Genomic DNA, 20201 nt, shown 5'->3' with positions numbered 1-20201 from the left:
CTGTGCACACAAGTCTGTCTTGGGATCCCTACTTTTCTGACAAATCAGAGCAAGACCTACATCATTCTCAACCCCACCGATATCAATTCTACTGCAATAAGCTTAGCTTTTAGAGACAAGTTTAGTAGATGTGTATTTTCTCTATCCTGTAGTACACAAGATCAGCATTTCCACTCTAAAGGCTGATGCTTTGGTTTATTCAGAAAAGTGCCAGAGCATTAAAGTACTATACTGCTTCATGTAAACCTGCACCATTTATCCCAAAATACTCCAGAGAAGCCATAAATTTGGGGTTAGAAATAGAAACACAACCAAGTCTTTAATGCTTCCGACATAAAGCAACATTTAAGTTGCTGTTCAGACTCCCTTTCTAAGTTTAAAAAAAAAAAAGGGCTGCAGAAGGGCAGTTATGTTTCTGATAAATCACAATACTAAAGAAAAGCAATTAGCAGTGGAGTATCTTACCTCCTGTGGCTGTATTTCAGACTTCATAAGCTCCATAATGGATTCTAGAGAAAGGATGTTCATTTGTTTCAACTGATCAAATGCAGAAAGGCAGACCAAACAGTAGCAAGTCTTTCATCATATTTAATTAGGAGTGCCAATTGCTAAACCAGATATACTGAAAGCTCAGCTTGTCATTCAACATGCTATTTTTAGACAAGCTTTTATTTTCTGATTCGGTTTTACATTTGGAGACATTTAAAGTTAAGCATGAAACATTTTGTTTTATCCATAATTTGGTTATTGTAATATGTAACATCTCCCTACACTGGACAATTCTTACATCTTCAACATGGAGGCTTGCTCAGAAGGCAAAAACATCCTATTGCTATGAATTAGATTTTTTCTACAATATTAGCCAGAACAGGGCTGAAAGCCTTGCAGGTTCCATTTTAGTTACTACATTGCAAGTAAGCTACAGCACAGGATTAGATTTAGCATGAAACTACACAAAGTCAATGCTCAGTTCAAGTTTATCCCAACATTATGCTACAGAAATTGAACCCTGTAATATTCCACCTGGTTCTTTGACAGACTCTCCTTTTGACATCTGTCTTGTTCTCTCAGGTTTTCTATTTACTTCTTCTTCCAATTCTTTTACTGGCACAGTGGTGCGAGGAGTCGGAATACTTTCAAAGTAGCCGGAGTCTAGAAGTTTGGATAACAGGTCCTTCATGTGTTTATCTGAAGAGTAAATATCCATGAAGTTAAGACATGAAAATTTGAATTTAAGGAGTATTCAGACTACAGTTCAACACTCCTTACTTCCTCCTGTTATATAAATTGCAGCTTCTCCAAGTTCACACATTGTACTGAGTTACAGCAATAAAATGCTTTAGTAAAAGAAAGTATTTGTTAAACTGCCTTATATATTACAGCTGAAAACATCTTCACAATCCAAAGGTAAGACTGCAGCTAAACACTGAGCCACCTGGTCTCCCACATGCTTCAAAAGGGACTTGTTTACCCTTATAAACTAGCCAGCACTGATACTAAAAACATGTTGTGCAGACTGTAGCTTAGGTAAAGCGAAACAAAGTCATTATAGAACTGCCCTACAAGACCCTCTTCTCCGTGAGAGGACGGTAAGTCTCAGAAGGAAAAGTTAACAGCAAAAACAAGTGGGGGAAAGAAAGCAAGAGACTGTTCCAGACTGAACTTTCCTCTAAAGTTTTGGAGAAAAGTCAGAGTTTACATAGTTGAAGAAAACCGTAACTGTGTACTCTTTCCAATGAGCATTGTCCGGTTTCCTTCATGTGAAAAAAGAGACAGCAGCTTGGAGTGGAGAGTAAGACCTTAGAAGTAGCAGTGATACTAGAAATTGTTTCAGAGGAGCTAGAGACGAGGCAGCCTTGAGAACAGGAAGAATATTCAGTGAAAGATCATTCCTACCAGTGACAACCATATAAACAAGAATAGCAGCTAGAATTTAATACAGATATAAAAATTGCCTTCCAAGGCAATGAATGCTAATAGGTCATAATAGCTTTATCTGACATTTAGCTTGCACACAAAAGAATGGAAGACTGACACTAAAGGGATTGAAATACTAACAAAATAGTCACAAAAGTTTAGATGATAGCCAAAAAGCTACAGAAATTTGGAGTCCAAGATAACCAGGCAACTATCAGTTCATGTCAACAGATACAAAGGATAAAGTTACCAGCTTGTAACTCTACAAGGCCAATATACACTTTGTCTAGGACTACATGGATTTATATGACTTAGTTGTCAGTTCAACTATCTGTATGTGGAAATTAGATAGGGTACATTAGTGCTCTCATATAACAGTTTCAACAACATTGTTGTCAATGACAAATGAAAGATTGTTGCCACACAGCCATTACAAGACTGGAACAAATGGGACAAGCAAGGTCTGTTTGCAATAGGAAAGACACTACAACCCAAGGAAGGACAGTTTCCTCACAAGCAAGTTCTAAACAGGAACACAGAATACATGTTAGCTCACAAACAGGGTTTCTGAAACTAAAAGCCACAGATGGAAAAAAATATGTAGAGTCCCACAAATTTTGTTGTGCTTGAAAAAGGAGGACATTTGCAACAGGTCAAAGCAAGACTGCACTGTGCATGATTAGAGATCACAGCAAGTTCCATTATGACTATCATTCTTCAGTGTGGTATCCTGCATTGCAGTCGGACAATGGGTATGAGCCTGGAATTCCTACAAGGCAAAATCTTCAGTCTGGGGGACCTTCAGCCTGGGGCCACTGAAGCTTTGTAATATGTATCAGTATACTCAACTAAGCATTTCATGCCTGGGAACACTGTTCCAGTCTTAACCATTTGCACATAACTACCCAAAAAGCTTCCCACCGCTAGTTCTGTAAGGTATTCATGCATCAGCTTTTGAATTACTACAATCATTATTCCCCCAAAAGGTGTAGTATGTCAGTAGAAGAACATGCTTTCTTTTACCAGGTAAAGGCTTACTGCATCATTCTTTATCTGTACTTAAACAGAACTTTGAACAAACAGCAGTTCATCTTTGGATAACTGAGTTACAGCACTTCAGAGTGCTTAATTTAGTATCGTCCACATATATTAATTTGTTGTAAGATGTTTAAGCGGCACACAAATTTCAGATCTATAAGTTATTTCTCTGGATGAGACACTCACATGTTGTTCCAACCACAGGTTTCTCACTTCCTTCTAGAAGGTCCCAGAAGTAAAGAGATGATTGTTCCATCTGGTCTTCAACACTAAAACAAGTGACAGTTTCACCAGGTAGAATCATAGCCAAGATCAAGTCTTGTAGTATCCCAGTATCCCTCATTAAGACACTGACTAATGTTTAACCTTCCACATTAAGACTGCATACATAGAGTGAATCCTAAATCCATTATCCACTACTGAAAGTGATTCATCTATATCTGTTTGCAGATGATTTAATCAAGCAAATGTAAATTCTTTTGTTGGTAATTAAGACAGATTAGAGAGCCTACCATTATCCCACAAGACCATATGGCTGGACTTCATTCCAAGACAGGATTCCCAGACAGGGAAACAATTGCGATTTAATCAGCTGATCACCTTGTTTATTGAATGCACATGTGCAGGGGCAACCATCAACACCTCCTGCCACTCCACTAGTCATTGAGAAACTTTGACATAGACCCATTATCCACCCCACCCCTTCCAGACAATGGATTTATTTTTAAGGTGCACCATGATGAAATTTAGTGTCCCAAAGGAAAGGATTATGCTTCTTGTGGAAGTGTAATACAATGAGAATTATAAGCTAGAAAAAGTTATTTCACTGGGATGAGAGACTCCGTGTGGCTTTTTATAAGTAGCTGTTCTTTAGATGTTAACTTCAGAACAAAGATTAGGCATGTTTAACATATGACAAGTGATTACAAGTTTTAGGAACTTAGTCATATTTGAACATGGAAATAATTACTCTTATCCATGGTGTTTCAACTTACCACATAACTGCTTTTTTGAATATTTAAATACAATTCTTACTACACTATCTTAAAAACAGACAGGCTGTCATACTAAACATAAGCATCAAAGTACAAACATGATGCCACATTAGTACTGACATACATCTGTTGACAACCTGTTACCTTAAAATGTATAACATTTAGTGCAGAGGTATCGAAAACTTCAGTCAAATTTTTAAAGCTACTTTGAAGCTAACAGCAGGAGAGCCTCAGGAGTACTACCTTACATTCCTTTGGAATGAAGAAGCATATCTTTCCCAGATACACAGTTCTCCTGTGTTTACCACACTTTTTCCATTTCATGAACAGTGAGACCCCAGGGAAGCAACATACCACCAGCCTCTCTGATATAATGGTATTGGACTATCTCCCCTCAACCCCACAGGGAGACATAAGACAGCAGGGCTTGTGTGTAACTCGCAACTGAGGCTGTAATTACTGCAGCTTTCCTTTGATGCTCAGAGTGAGGTAAATCTGCCACATTCCTAGTCTCAGACTAACACAAGTTTACTGAACAGAATTTTAATTAATGTCCCAAAACATATTTCAAGACATGGCAGTGTCAGAGGACACTTACTGTAATGAATGAAGCATACCAATTAGATGAAAATCTTGAGCTTACCTCAAGTTCTCATTTCTTTCAGGACATGTCAGTTTTGCAAATCTTATGAGGTAGTCTAGTTCTTTAGAAGGCAAGTATATTGCACCATTCACACCACCTTTGAAATCTTTTTGAACATGCTCTTGAGTGAAGTTCTGCAGCACATACTGGACTTGAAGTATTGTACGCAGTTTTTTCTTCTCCGCTTCAAGCTTCAACAGACTCTCTCTTCGCTGCGCCTTCTTCTGTGCTTTCAGCAGCTATTTCAATACATGAATTCAACAGTTTAGTTTAGTAACAGGATTCTAGGATAAAACACACCAAGCTCAGTATTGATCACCATACATTGATCAAAATAACTATTAATTTTTGTTAGATAACACAAGTTCCTAATTCTCTCTTCCAATACCCAAGATCTTTCAAGCTCCTCCTCTGGAAGAGCTCCCTATTTATCCACTAATTCTCTACACATCAAGCTTTTAATCAAAGTGGATACCAGTAGCTTCATTTGTGGTATGCTTTTATGATATTTAGATCCTCATTATGCCTGCTGTTACTTTATAACAGTAGCTTTCAAAACTGAATATAAGAAATTGATAGAATTAACACCACTGCACAAACTCAAGCCTAACTGACCTCTAACATTTATCACATGAAGCTAATAATGCAGAAGGTATCTCAAATTTTTCCTAGTGAGACAACTGCCTCTTCACTTTTGAATACTCCAATTTAAATGATACGGCAGAATCCTATAGTTACTCTTATTTCTGTTGGCAGAAGACAGCAGAATCCTATAGTTACTCTTATTTCTGTTGGCAGAAGACGAAAGCACTCATTAAATAAGCAACAACACAAGCCACAGAACATAAAGAACCCCCATGCATTTGAGGAGAAATTTCTCAAAATGTACCAATAGAATTATGCAGCAGAAGCTATCCAAGTAACCACCGAATTAAAAATGCCTCAATATGGGGTACCTTATGTTTCTTTGCAAGGTCTAGGAAAATTTAGTTTTCTAGAATGCACTGTAAAGGATATAAGGATGTTGTTGCCAGAATGCCCCCTAGTGTTCTACTAATGGGTATTGGCCATATAATCCATACCGGTAGAAGTAGAGCCAAGGAAAAAACAAAGTGGATTAGGTTAGCCTTTAAATATAGCCTAAGTTCAAGAACAAACATGAACTGGTAGAAGTTAAAGCTGGATTACTAAAAACACCTACCAAAAGATACACTGGGTCACATTCCTTCATTTCTGATATTTAATGGACAGCTACACAGAGGAAAGCAATATGAAGCAAGCCACATTTTGACATTCAGCACAGTAGTTTATGTTCATACAATGACTGTGGGAACTCAAAGGAGCAACACTGCTGAAAAGGCTCCTAAGTCTCTGCTCACATAGTCCTTTGAGAGTTTTACTGCACTACCTGGAATTACTACATATACAAGAAAATCCTCTCTAGCAAAATTGTTTGGGTCTCAGTCAACACTGAGACAAGCCATTTTACCAGTCCTTCAGCATTTTGGAAGAGGCAGAGAAATAATGCCACAGCAGTGACTAATTATGTTTAGCATCCCAAGCATCACCTTGGATCAGATCTTCTCATAAGGATAGTGTTTGCTCGAGCCAAGAGACAAGTTTCTCCAAAGATAAAACACTTGCTTACATGAAAATAATGCATGTAGTGTTTTAAACCCTGAATAAAGACCTAAACAAAGCTCTACATCTGTCACATAGACACTTAGAGACTGCCATAATTAGAGACAACTACAACAGAACAAGTGACAAGCTCCACAAGCTTCGGTAAAATTTTACTAAGAGCTGTGGTCCTCACTGAAACCAAAGCGATTTAACCTCAGCACTTTCCCTCACTAGAAACATCAAAACATTCAGTTTGAAAGGAAACTTGGGATGTCATCTAGCCAAGCCTCCAGAACAAAGGCTACACTGAATCAAGACGAGATTTTTTAGAGTTTTGTGCAGTCAGATCTTTGAAAAGGTCCAAGAAGAGATTCTACTACTTCTCTAGGCAGTCTGCTCTGGTGCTGAGTTATCCTCAGAATGACTATTTTCCTCCTATCTAGTTTGGAAGCTACTGTTTCAATTTATGATCATTCCTTCTCCTACCCCATCTCTCAGCAAAAAAACTGGCTCCATCCTTTCAGTAATCTCTTTGGTATTTGACGACATCTTACTACATCTCCTGCCAAGCCTTCACTTCACCAGGCTCAACATGCCCAGTTCTTCCAGGCTCTACTCAGCAGGCACATGTCTCGGCCCACAGCTGCCCACCACTAGACTCACTGAAATTTATCTATAGCCTTTGTGTACCAAGTGACCAGAACTAGACACAACTGGTTAACAAGTACCAAATATTCAGTTCTCCTTTATGTACTGGTCCTCAGTCTAAGTCTAGCCTTCACTGCTCCAGGGGTACACTTAATTTACCCCTGCTGCCCACAAGGACCCGCATGTCCTTTCCAGTAGGGATGCTCCACTGCCAGTCTACAGCTATAGAAGGGATGAGCCCACCTCAGGCACAATCTACCAGTAAGATCATTAATGCTTTCAAACTTAAGTAAACTGGAGTCATCTTAAATGCAGCTGAGTTCCAGTGATTCAATTTGCTTAAGCACAATTTCTTACAGGGGTCCACAGTGAATAACCATATTGTGGAGGCCGGTAGTACTCAAAGTTGTCAACATTTGCTCTACCCACTACTCCAGACAGTTTAGGCACGTTGTTCTTCCATGTTCCAAGAAAGAAACTTCCTAGTATTGTGTGTATTGGCATATAAATGTAGCACAAACTTTGCAGCTACCCCCACCCCTACAATATAGGAAAGAGCATTTTATACTTACATCTTGGCTAAGTCCTGAAAAAGTCTTCTGAAGCTCCTTGGCAAATTCCAAATTGTGTACTACTTCATCATATTTCTCTACTGCCTCCTACAAAGGAATAGATAAAAATGTACTTTTCATGCTTAAGGCTACTGGTTGCACCTCAATCCCCTTGTACTTAAATTCTCATTGACAACTATTCATTTAGCATGTACTGCCCTGAAACTAACTTCTTTAAAGATACTATGTAACCAGTATTTTAAATTTAGTTGTGACTATCACTGAGCTGTGACTGTCTGAGATGCAGTACAAAGCCAGCCACACCACTGCACAGATACCCTACAAGTTTGTCTGTATTAGACTTTCCAGGCAACATCTTGTGCAATACTTGGTATACTAGTGTTGAAACAGGAAAGCCTGGATACCAGTTATTTCATTTTCCCTTTTGTTCCCATAAGTCTTAGCAATGAGGTAAACAGCTACTTAAAATCAGATATTGATATGAAAGCCTAGAAGGAATACAGGAGACAGACAAGTTCAGCACAGATCTTTTACCTTGATGCTTATCTGTATGCCTTTATAGACAATTTGCACAAACTTTAGAAAGAAAACAAGATAGAAGGCAAGTCATACTTTCAGGAAAAAAGTCTTTCAAATCTAGTTTCCACAACTAAAGCGGTGTTCCTGTCTTCACTTATGACTTTAACCAATGTCTTAGCAGCCAGTCTTCAAAAAAAGACTACTTACAGTAGATTAATTGCATTTTGATAGACCCTATTTTTTTTCATGAGTTTTTCCCCCACTGAGGAGTCAGTTCATTTTTATAAGTCTCCTTGACAGCTATAAAGATTGCAAAATGCTGCAGTTCAGAGATGCTGTCCGTATCCTCATACCATAAGGCATGTTTGGGAAGTAACAAGTTAAGTTTAATTTAAGTTGTTCACATGTGCTCTACACTCAGTTTAGTTTATGCTCATGACATGATGATATCAGAAGTTTTCCTAGAGTGGACCTGTCAGCCTAATATAAAGCTCTTTCAAAGTAGTGTTAGTGTTGATAAGTGTTTCATCAGTGCAGTGACAAAAGCTTAATCTACTGTCCCAATAAGATTTGGAACATGTGCAAATTCCATATGTGTTCCTAAGCAACTGGAAAGCAAGTTACACGTTCATTTGTTCTATCGGTTTGATGTTCAGTTACTTGTATTCACTTATTTGTAGTATACTAGACATTACTAGGCCTAAATGCTACTCAGCACAACAACATGCATGAGTTACTGTAAAGCACTCATCTGGTAGTTTAAGTTGTCCTTACAAAATTTGTCAAGCAACTTTTAAGAACTAATTAGCAAGTTCACTTAGCACTTATTGATTCCTAAGGCGTTAATGCCTACACATTTAACACTTGAGGAAGACTCACAGTTTAACACCAACATCTTACTAGACAGATTGCAGTAATTGTGCTTTTAACCATGCAAATCCAAGAATAAAACTCCCTTCCTGAAAACATCAGGAATGGTTACCACTGCTCTGATGACAAGCTATAACTCAGCCTGCAGGAAAGCAATAGCTTTCTTTTGTCACACCTGCTATTAACATTCATTAACAGCATGTTGGAGGAACAGTACTGAGGGAAGTCTGCTCAGCTTGCAAAACAGCACAATATTGCCAGAGATCACATTTAACTTGCTGGAAGCCCCGCATTTTTGAAACAAATGTTTCCTAAAGTAAGGCTAGCACACACAGTGGCTCTGGCAGGCATATACCATAAGTAATTACAGTTTAATCCAAATTGCTTGCAAAATAAGTTCATCACCAGATGCGCGCTTCTTCCTCTGTGTGAGAAACAATGAAAAATATAGAGGACATCAAGTCACATTAGAGCTCCACTGTATTATAGGCAGTTAGGTTTCTTTAGGCATGCGTCCCAATTATTAAGCTCAGCTCTAGCTGCAGTCACCAGGTCCCAGTGTTTGTACATATATCTGAATTCACATCTGAAAGGTACAAATGCAGTATTTCTGTATCTTAACCACTGAAGTGTAGATCTTAACTAAATTAAATACTGAGTTCATACATGCTTCTATAATAGTATCTGAACAGTTTGACTACCACTTGTCAGTTCACTAGCAAGACTGAATCCAATTCCCCATTTTAGAGCTATCCCAGAAGCTGAGATAAAAATACTGATACTTAAAAAGTTAAGCTCAGGTGGGAATAGTGAAAGCCAGTAACCAAGTTAATTGGCATTTTCCAAAGTTAGTGCTGCTGGATGCATTTGCAAGAAAAACATCTACAGAATCATTCACCTCTTTAGTTCCCCACATCTTATTTCACTTTCACATAACAGCTTTTCACACTCCAGAGTGTATACCAAAGAAACAGTCAAATTTGAAGTAGCTTTAAAACATGTTCAAGACTAATCAAGCTCACACACAATACTGTTCAATAGCCTCACTGTTAGTGACAGAAGAAAACAGATTGTATTTAACACCTATGATCTGAACACAAAAGGCTGTTGCCCACCTGATTCCAGATTGAGTTTAGAGGAATTAATAGGTCATCATCCTACTTCAAATCATCAGATTTAATTAATTTACTTCTGCACTTGAGATGGCAAGAGACTACAGATTTTGTGGTTAAGTGCTAAACGATCATTCATTCCAATAGGTAAACTTGCTACTTAAAACTAGGGTAATCCCATTTATGTCTAGTTCTCATTTACAAATTATTCAGAGTAAGGAAATAGTATTTGTGTTCTCATACAGCTGCACTGTGATAAAGCTAACAGTCAATAAAGGATTTCTCCAACTAGTTCATTAGCAGGATCAGCACTACCACTGAAGTGTTGATGCCCTTTATCACACAATTGTTCTTTAGCATGTGTGAAGAACATTCTAAAAATGGGACTCCTGGATGACTAGGGCAGTAAACCCTTTGGATTATGTGATACTGCTACTCAGACATACTCAAGAAGGAACAGCTTTCATGTTATAGAAACTTGGTTTCAGTTCTAGAATCCATTCTAGTCCAAGGTGGAAGAAAAGCCAGAACCACTGTTTTAACATCAGGCAAGTTAAGCTAGATCCATGAAGCAGATCTCATTTGTTTATTAATGATCTTGCTCCCTGGCATTCCAAACTCTAGTACCTTAGGTACAAAACAGACATTTTTTCTAACATCATTTGAGAGTGCTGGCAACTCCCAGCCATCTAATGGCAGCACTAGAAGGACAAGGGAGCATTCACAACTAAGTCAGTTAACTCTTGGCTAGATTCTTGTATTAGGGAAGCCTTTAGAACTCATGCAAGTTAAGCCAGCATCTTTTGTACCAACACAGACCATTTGTCAATTATACTTTAACAGCTACTTGTAAACAGCAGCACTGTGCAGCCAACAGGCAATTTCAAGTAACACCTGTTAGTGAAGAAGTCATGAGTGTTAATTAACTACCCCAGAAATCTCGAGGTTTGGGTTCTAACACTGCAATGCCATATAGATAAGCTGCATATGGACACCTCATCAAGAAATAAAAGTACAGGAGCACTGAAGCTGAAAGTCTTCAGAGCAAAGATAAACACAGACCTTCTATTACTTCAGTACACAACATGAAGGTTAAAGTAAGAGACTTAAAGCTTGCAGTCTCACCGTTCAGCTTAAGTACCTATAATTTGTCCATTTGGTTTTGTGAGAAATACCACTGCAAGCCTGCAGGCATTACTTCTGTAAAAAGTAACCTCCTTTAGCAACCTATCCCTTCTGACACATTTGAAGGTTTTGAGGCCACCTACTCCTGCATAAAGCAAACTTACCAACTGGTCTTGATTGAGGGCTTCTCCCTTCTTCAGGCGATCTTTGTAGTCTTCTAGTTTCAGCTGTAGGAAAATCCAAAGTAAAATGTTTATATTGATTTCTGTCTAATGTGGGTTATGGGGTATGAGTGAAATTACATACTCTTTCTATGTTTTAAGCCATCTGCATACTGCAACAGAATCGGAATTTTACTACTTCCTCTGATTTCAGGAGAAAGGAATGTAGAAAGTTTTGCTACACCTTTAATTTGGCAACCTCCAGGACTGCCTACTTCCCTTTCCTACCTTTGATCTTTCATGTCTTACTTGCTATCTTTGTTTCATTTAAGAGAAACCAATGCATTGACCCTAGATCTTTAAGGAGCTCCAACCACATCCAGCATCCTTATTTAGAATTAGGCTTTTTTAGCTTTTCCAAGACAATACTGGAATTTAGTTATCCTTGAATAATCCTACTTAATTTTTGAGAGCACGTCTTTCAAAATCTGGCTTCAGTTATGTCATCAGGATTTTATAGCACTATTTTCTAAGAAATTGGACTAATATCTTTAGGGAAGAAATAAGATTTGTTTCTAATATACTGAAGCAGTCTTTAAAAGCTGATGTAAACTATACAAAACTAAACTATTAGATATTACAAGCTTCTTTATACACACAGGGAAAAGAAAGGGGAGTTTACTGCCATGGAAGTTGAATACTATTTCATTTGTCTATCTACCCACAAAGGGTTTACTGATACAGCACCTACAGGAGCCTAAGAAAACTTTCTTCTCATTCTAGTAAGTCACACTTTGATTTTTCATATGAATAATATGGCCTTGCCAGCAAGTGAAAGATACCTGAAAAATTCACAACAAGCTTCCTTGGACAGAATTAGAATCCAACACAAAACTGGTTAATCACACAAGGAAACCATGCTTATCTGACATTATTCAAAATAACAGCATGATGCATGACATGAGACAGCAGTAATACTGCATCTCCTGCAGGTGGATCAAGTCCCCTAGCCACATGGCCAGAAGTCTGATCTATTCCCTTTTCTCACACTAGGATATAACACAGAAAGCACAGCATATTCATACATTTGCTTTACTTGTAATCCTGACACAGTACCAAAAGCAACAGCACAATTATTTATTTTATCTTACAGAAAATAGCATTTTTTGCAATTAAAAGTCATGCACATAGTCTTCAGTCACCTGCCAATCAACTGAAAAGTCTTAGAATGCAAAAGTCTGACCAGCTATAGCCACAATCTTTTAAGTGTATCATTATCTCACTTCTTATTCTTAAGACTATTCTGCCTCCCCCCACCCCAGAAAAGCGCAGTTCAAAGCAAGAGAGCAGACTTTGGAGGCTTTCTGTTTAAAAGCTTTCTAGTGAATAACATTTGTCTATATTTAAAATATAGAAGTCAAAGATTTATGTGAAATGCAATACATATTTAATACCATTTAATGTTTCCGTGAGTCAGAGGAAACACTGTTCCTAATTTCAAATTTTACATACATTTCTACATCCTAATATTAGATGCATATAATCAATAGAAGAAATATGAGGATTTCTGCAAGACCACAATCCATCTCCAAATCAGTTCCAAGTTAGTTCTGACCTGATTCAGTCTATTAGAGAAGCATCCCCGGTTTTGATCAACATTCAGTTACTTTTACTAGCTATTGAACATGCACTGCAAAGCCAGCAGCTGAGAACAAGTTTACAGTTAGCTGCATTCCTGATTCCCTGAAACAACGTTACACTCACAATGTCAAACACAAGAAGCCCATCTCAGAACCATAAGAATAAAGAACACCATTCTTTACTATACAAGGGTTATAAATGATAATAAAAAGCCACTAGCATATCCACATTTAGGTCCTTTCACAGGTTATTTAAAAAAATAAATCAATTATTACTCCCTATATAGACACAGCTATTCCAGCTATTATAAAACAAGCACTGAGTTTTACAATTAGCAGTTTAAATATACGCCATACCAAATAAAAACAAGTTACCTTCTTTTTCTCAATGTTCCTGATCTTGTGTTTGAGGCAGATAAGCCCATTATCAATGTAAGTCTCATACGCCTGGGAAGGAGAGGCTGCCGAGTTCAGCGCAGACTGCAGGGGGCTGGAGGGAGGTTGGTTCTCCCCAGACGGGTTCACCTGCTGCTTGGCCGCCTTCATGCTCTTCTCCTCCCCCTCCTCTGACCGGCCTGAAGGTGATGATGGGCAATGGAAAGGGGCTTGGGAAAGCTGCACCATTGAAATGGATGGAGCTGCAACAAAACTCCTTTTATTTAACTCTCTCCCCCTCCCTCTATTTTTTTTTAAGTTACATCTTTTCTTACCACACATTCAGAAAATGTAGCCACAAAATTGAGCCTCAGTGAGAATTCATCACAATCTTTCACTCTTCTCCAACCCCCTTTCAAAATATCCGTAGCAGGAATTTCAAAGCAAGGCAAACTTTGTATTGTTCAAGTCTCCCCACCCATCCAGACACCAGAAATCCTTTACATAGGCAGAATCAGACAGCACAGGGGATGATTCCAGAAACCCAATATAGTGTCCATATAAAACTAGGCGGGTTTCCTGCACACATCACCCACAAGGGAAAAAAAAACTGCAAGCAAGCAATTGCAAATCACACTGCCGGCCTCCTATCCAGGCTGCAGCCTGAATGGAGATTTAGAAGTGGCATGCCTGAAGGGACAGCCCCTCTTCTTCTCAGCCCCCATTAAATCAGTTTTACCCCTTCATGACCTTTGCAACAATCCAACTAAGAATTGAAAAAGATTTCAATTGAAGAAGTGAAGAGAAAAAAAAAAGCTTGATAAAGCAAGCCACACACTCAGTTACAACAGCATCATTCTTCACAAGGAATTGGTCTCTGCCTACACCCACCCAAAAGATGTGCTTGTGCCGTGGCAAGACACCAGGCTTTGATGGGAGGGGCCGGGCTTTAACCTTGAACAGAGAATTTCTGTAAGAGATGCTCCACCACCCTCATCCTCAACTATTTGCACCTGCTCCTGGAAAGCAATGACACCACATTTCTGCGTCCCTTCCCTGCCAGCCAGGCCTGCAGCGCCATGACCCCGGCAGGCACCAGCCGCCCACACCGAGGGAGGCCAGGGGCTGGGGGGAGGAGAAAACCCGCATTTCCTCGGGACGAGCCCGCTCAGTCCCCGCCGGCGTCACCGCATCCCGCCGGCTCCCTGGCCCGCCGAGGGGGGAGCCCAGGCTCGGCCGCTCATCACGCCCTTGCCGGGGACGGCGAGCATGCACCTCCCGGGGAGGGCACGGCCGCCACCGGCCCCCCGCCCGACGGAGGAGGAGTGGGGGGGAAGAAGACAGCAGCGGCGGGCTCCCTCCCGCTGGCGCCGCCGTCCCGGGGAATCACCATCACCATCGCTTCATGCGCCCGCTTCCCCTGCGGTGGCAGCCGCTGCAGGGCCCCGCACCTCCCGCCTCCCCGCTCACCTCGGTACCCGCACACGCTCAGGCCCGCCCTGCCGCCCGCCCCCCCCCTCATATAGGGGCGGTGGAAGGGCGGGGCGGGGCGGGGGCGGGGCCCGCCGCCGAGGTCACCGCCTGCCTCCCAATCGCCGCCGCCGTCTCACCTGTCCGTCCCGCCTTCCCGCCCCGCGCCTCACGTGACGCGGGGGGGGGGAGGAGCCGTTAACCGTCAGCGCGTGCGGCGGGGCGGGTCTCGTCTCTGTGAAGGTCGGGGCGCCCGAGCTGGGGCGGGGTCGCCCGTCAGTCTGGGTTCAGGGGTTGGGGTGTCGATCCGCTGCGCGGGACCTGCTGCTCCGCCGGAGCTTGGCATGGTGCAAGGGGCCCTGAGGGATGGCCTTGGGGGCAGGTGGGTACAGGGCGAGCACGGCGCTGCCGCCCGTTTCGTAGAAAAGGGGCCTGTGGCCTGACGGTGCCCCAGGTCTTGATCTAGGTGAGGGGGTTGCACAGGTCCCTGGTGAAGCCATGGTCCGCCGTGGAGTTCCGTGTACCGCAATGGCCTCTTAAAACATTTGGCCCAAGACAGGCTGGCTGCTCTCTCCAGGCAGCCCTGAGGAAAGGGCCTCATCACCCCCAGTGCAAGGGGATCCCCACCTCCGCCTATTCGCAACACGGCACCCTCTTTCCCTATAGTGTGGGTTGGGCAGCAATGGGGCAGTAAGAAATGTTGGTTTGTGCCTGTTTAAGCTAGCAGAAGGGTTGCTCCAGGTCAGTACAGAGCCCCTTGAGGAGACTTACAGGACTCTGAATCATCTTATGTAACAAAAGATGCGTACGTCCTCTAAAAATGCAACTCAGTCATGTAAACACTTCATAGCTAGTAAAAGCACTTAAGTCCATTGAATGTTGACAATAAAATAATCACAAACAAACTTTTGTTAACCTCTAACGAAACTGGAGAGGTTCTTCTTCTGGAGAAGGCTCCAGGGAGACCTCATAGCGGCCTTCAGTATCTGAAGGGGGTCTACAGGAAAGCTGGAGGAGGACTTTTTAGCGGGGCATATAGTGATAGGACGAGGGGTAATGGCTTCAAACTGGAAGAAAGTAGATATAGATTAGATATCAGGAAGAAATTCTTTACTGTGAGGGTGGTGAGGCACTGGAACAGGTTTCCCAGGGAAGCTGTGGATGCCCCATCCCTGGAAGTGTTCAAGGCCAGGCTGGATGGGGCTGTGAGCAGCCTGGTCTAGTGGGAGGTGTCCCTGCCCATGGCAGGGGGGTTGGAAATAGATGATCTGTAACGTCCCTTCCAACCTGAACCATTCTACGATTCTAACAATGCCATCAGGTATCAAGGTTGGAAGACAAGAGAAAACAGACCTTCCAAAGACCAGAGGACTAAGTTGGAATTACGTTTTCTGTTTCTCTTTTCATGGTCATTACCTCAAAAAGCAATATATAATATAGCAAGTTCAGAGAGATTCTGAAAGTTGTGAAAGTTAGGAAAATAGAGACATTTTGAAAGAATAATGAGTCAGTAAGGAAGGATCATGAAGAGAGGTTTTACAGAACACAAAACGTGCTCATGTAGCACACCGGATAGATGAGAGAACTGGGGAGGAAGGGCTCGTACAAAAGAAAGATTGCATTTAAAAGTAAAAACAAGCAAATGATAAATGATTCAAACAACAAGGAGAGCTATTGCAGAATCAGATTCAGCCATATGGAACCACCTGTAGCATCCACAATCTTGCCACTTTTCCTGGTTTAATCACAAGTCTCAAAATACTTTATTTTTCTTAAAGCCCTGGCTCCTAAAATAAGGTCACTTTGCGAGGCTAGTTTTCGTGACTGAGAAGAAATGCTAATGAATAAGACACAGCTTGTGTCCAGGATCAGCAACATACACTGAAAGTCCTTCAGTAGATTTCTGTTCTTTGTGCACTTTTATTCAAAGCTAGCACTGATGGACTAGATCCTTGCAAAGTAATTACAAAATGAATGATCGGTTAATGCATATATTAATAATAAGTCATAATTAATGTGCAGACACCTGGGACTATTCTATAAATCATAATTGCAGCAGGCAATCTACTTTATAGTGCACTTTTACGATTCGGAAATTGTGTAAAAGAGGAAAAAACTGAAAGGGAGATCCATATAAGCCAAATCTATATTTAAAATCAAAGGATATTTGAACTTCATTTTAAAACAAATACAGAATAACTACTTGAGACTGATGCTATATACATTTATAGTATATGTATGTAGTCTCTAGAGTACTTCAAAGAGTGTTATTAATGTGGCAAGGTCAAACACACCAAAGTTAGGAAATGCCAGGATTAAGAACAGCCTAAATTAATTAGTTTAATGCCATTTTGCAGATCCATTGTGAGATCATATTTAAGTAGACGGCCATAGCTTATCACAATCTAGCCACACATCGATCACAGCCACGGAGTCCTAGACTCTCAGTGCTCCGAACCCAGGGCTCTGTGCACTTTACTCCAAGATCTGAAGGGGATCGTACTCTAATGGCTGAGGAAAAACAGGCTGTTAATTTCTTCATGTTTGACTGATTCTGCTTATCCCCTCCAACTGGGGACTGCCCTCATTTTTTCCAGTCCCAGCGGTTTATCCCACTCTCATTTTTCTTGCATTCCTATTTTCACTCCTGAACTCCAGGCTTGGTCTTTCTGCCCAGGTCTGCGTGTTGTCCAAGTCACGGGCTCCTCTGAGAAGCAGTATCTCCTTTGCACACAATTCCAACCCTTTGCCCGACCACTTCCACTTTTCCACACCCGACTCTTCATCCAGCCTTGCAAAACCCTTCCTAAACCCAGTGGCATCCAGTGTCAGCCTCCAGCTACAACGGGCCAGTCCCCGCCCGGCTGTGGTAAAGACTGAGAGACCAGGTTCCTGCTTTCATTCCTTGCCATCCCTTTTATTGTTGTATTGTGAAACACCAGAAAGTAAATGGATATGTAGAATAAGATCAGCTGCCTGATAAGTTCAGGAGAGAAAGACATATAGTAAATGTGCTGCAAAGATCATGCAGTGATGGACTAGAGAAGCCTGCTTCAGTCATGGAACATCCCTCAGAAAGGAAGGCTGAGGAATTCTGGAACCAGCAACGAATGAATAAATTAGATTTCACAAAGAAGAATAACTTAGTCAGAATTGCACCCAATTTATTGGAAGAACCTGGAGGATCTTTGGAAATATGTTGCTGCAAGGCTATGCTATGCTGCAAGGAGTTTTTTCACGTTATCTACCCTGTGGCTAACTGTCTGCTGTTCAGAAGTCAAAGCCAAGGAGTCTGGTGAAAGGGCGCTTCACTCAGTGTCCAGCATTACACAAGCTGCTGCACATCATCATGACTTCTAACTTTTGCAAATGCTTCTTAACAATACAATTCTCCCTTTACACTCCAGCTCCTTGTCTTCTGTGTTTTCTTTACAGGATCCTAGTTTCAGATTCCTTGTATGGAAACTTTTTCTCCTTCCTTTTTACCTCCATTTTCAGTCCTGCCTAGCAAACTGGTTCACATTCCTGTTCTTCTTGTGCAACCAGTGCCAGGCACCCTTTCCAATTCCCAGCCAGTTTTAATCTCCTCAGTCCATCCTCATCTCACCAGAATTCTTGATTCTATTGACTCCTTTCCATTTCCCTCATTTTTCTCCCCACCCCCCGCCATTTTCTGCATTTTCATCAGACATTTTATTCTTCTATAATGTTCAAGGGAAAGAGGAAAAGGAGCCATGAAAGTAAGCAGAAATAGTTACTGTGCCTGGGAGCAGCCATTACAAGCATAGTCAAATTTCACCTACGTAGCCCCAGGCCAAACAGAATGCGTTTAATTAAAGCCCGTGTTAACACCTATAAGATCTGCGAGGGAATGGAGTTATGCTCCCTGGCAGAAGCATCTTTGGAGAATTTACAAGTTCGGCTGAAAGAGCTCTCTGTGGAGTATGTGCCGACTGCCTGCATATAAGCATATTGCACAAAAGCCACTCCTTGACAGCAAAGTTGAAATTCCTGTTCCCAGACTGCGGGTTTCTGAAATTTCAGTGAAAGCGCAGAAAGGGTCCCATGAACTGCTTCTTTTTTTCAGTGCCATTCTTGAAAATGGCTAACCCAGTGGGTCTCAACCCAGTTTGAGGCAGATACATAGAATGGAAGATTTCATCTGGAACTGAAAAAGCTGTTAAAGCAAAGGCAAATTAAAAATAAATAATAACTGGGAAGTGCTGTGCAACCTTAGTAATCAGAGGAGCCAGCTGAGATGAAGATGTTGTGGTCCAAGCAGTGCATGCAGCAGCACCTGCTTCTGTTAGTTTATCTGTCCTCGCTCAGGACCTTATCAAATCTCATCTGCAAAGGTGAAACGTTGCAGAGCAGGCATTCACATGGGATTTCTTTTTTGTCTGTGTGTGAGTGAAAATTTCAAAAGAAATCCACTCATTTCCAAGGGTGAGACTAAAGGCAACATTTGCCCATAAATACTTTGCAATAGGGACTGGCACGTGAAAGTGGATTTCTTATTTCTGTCAGAAGCATTTCCTTCATTGACCCTATGAAAAAGCTTTGCCTACTCATAATTCTTGGAAGTTGCAACTCACACCTGTGCTTGTTGGGGTTTTTGGCAGCTAAACTCTCTCTAGAGTTTATGTGCGGTGAACACGCAGACTGTAAGGCTTTGGATGGCCACTGCACTCTGCTGTGAGGACTGCCATCATTTTCAGGATGGGAATCATACTTCCACGGTGTTTTCTGTGTTTGTGCTGCTAAGAACATGGGCAAGAAGATGTTTAACTCAGATGCAGAGGAGATAAAAGGGAGGAAGATAATATATGGGACAGAAGATTAGTCTAAGTGATAGACTACTGGGGAAACCTTGGAAAGTTGATGTTAAAATATTAGTAAGCTTGTAAAATTAGGGACTGAGAAATTAGAAAATAGTAGAAGTAAATTTTCCTTTAGAACCAATATTAATTCAGTTCATTTTCTGCCTGGCTGTTGACATTTTGATAAATTAACACATTTAGATTGTTATTTTCTCCATGAAACCCCTCCCTTCCCCCTCTTTTGTTCTGTGCCTGGTGTGGATGTGGCCTTAAAACAAAACTGGACTGTGCATTAAAACAGTTGATGAGTTCAGGACTCATACCTAGTTTTTGCAGGATTTAGAAGGCTTACAGGGAATGAGCAAAATAACTGCAGGAAAAGATGCTTTTATGGATAATGCAAGTGAACACTAATGCTTAAGCTAAATTTATCCCTAACTCTGCAACAAACTTCTGAAGAACTTTACATGGATATGATCCTCATTTTCCAGATGGCCTAGGATCTGGTTGTAGATATTGAGCATTCACAGCTGCAAGTAACATAAACGGGGGGATGCTTTGGGTGTAATATAGTCCTTCGCATACAAAGTATTACACAGAATGAGGCATTAAGTGTTTCAAATTATGCACTCAAAGTTAGCAGCATCTGTGACAATCTCTTGGTGTCTTAACT

At 41.0% G+C, this 20201-nt stretch overlaps 1 protein-coding gene across 11 annotated transcripts in view; it reads right to left on the bottom strand.

Annotated features, from left to right (window-relative positions):
* CAPRIN2 (caprin family member 2) overlaps positions 1-14774 on the bottom strand; it is a 36971-nt gene extending 22197 nt beyond the window's left edge. For 4 of the 11 annotated variants that reach the window (XM_074583381.1, XM_074583385.1, XM_074583395.1 and 1 more), the window contains exons 1-7: positions 13239-13615; positions 11227-11289; positions 7437-7523; positions 4594-4832; positions 3142-3224; positions 1024-1188; positions 466-509 (exon numbers count right to left, since the gene is read on the bottom strand). In XM_074583381.1, the coding sequence (XP_074439482.1) occupies positions 466-509; positions 1024-1188; positions 3142-3224; positions 4594-4832; positions 7437-7523; positions 11227-11289; positions 13239-13580 (1023 nt within the window). In that variant the 5' untranslated portion in view covers positions 13581-13615. Of the gene's footprint in view, positions 1-465; positions 510-1023; positions 1189-3141; positions 3225-4593; positions 4833-7436; positions 7524-11226; positions 11290-13238; positions 13616-14129; positions 14183-14708 lie in introns of those variants that run through there. The other 7 variants (XM_074583438.1, XM_074583412.1, XM_074583429.1 and 4 more) reach the window with 5 other exon arrangements.
* Between the last annotated feature and the right edge of the window lie 5427 nt (positions 14775-20201).

Source organism: Larus michahellis, chromosome 1 (assembly GCF_964199755.1).
Source record: "Larus michahellis chromosome 1, bLarMic1.1, whole genome shotgun sequence".
Lineage (NCBI taxonomy): Eukaryota > Metazoa > Chordata > Aves > Charadriiformes > Laridae > Larus > Larus michahellis.
This window is presented reverse-complemented; position numbering and strand designations above follow the sequence as displayed.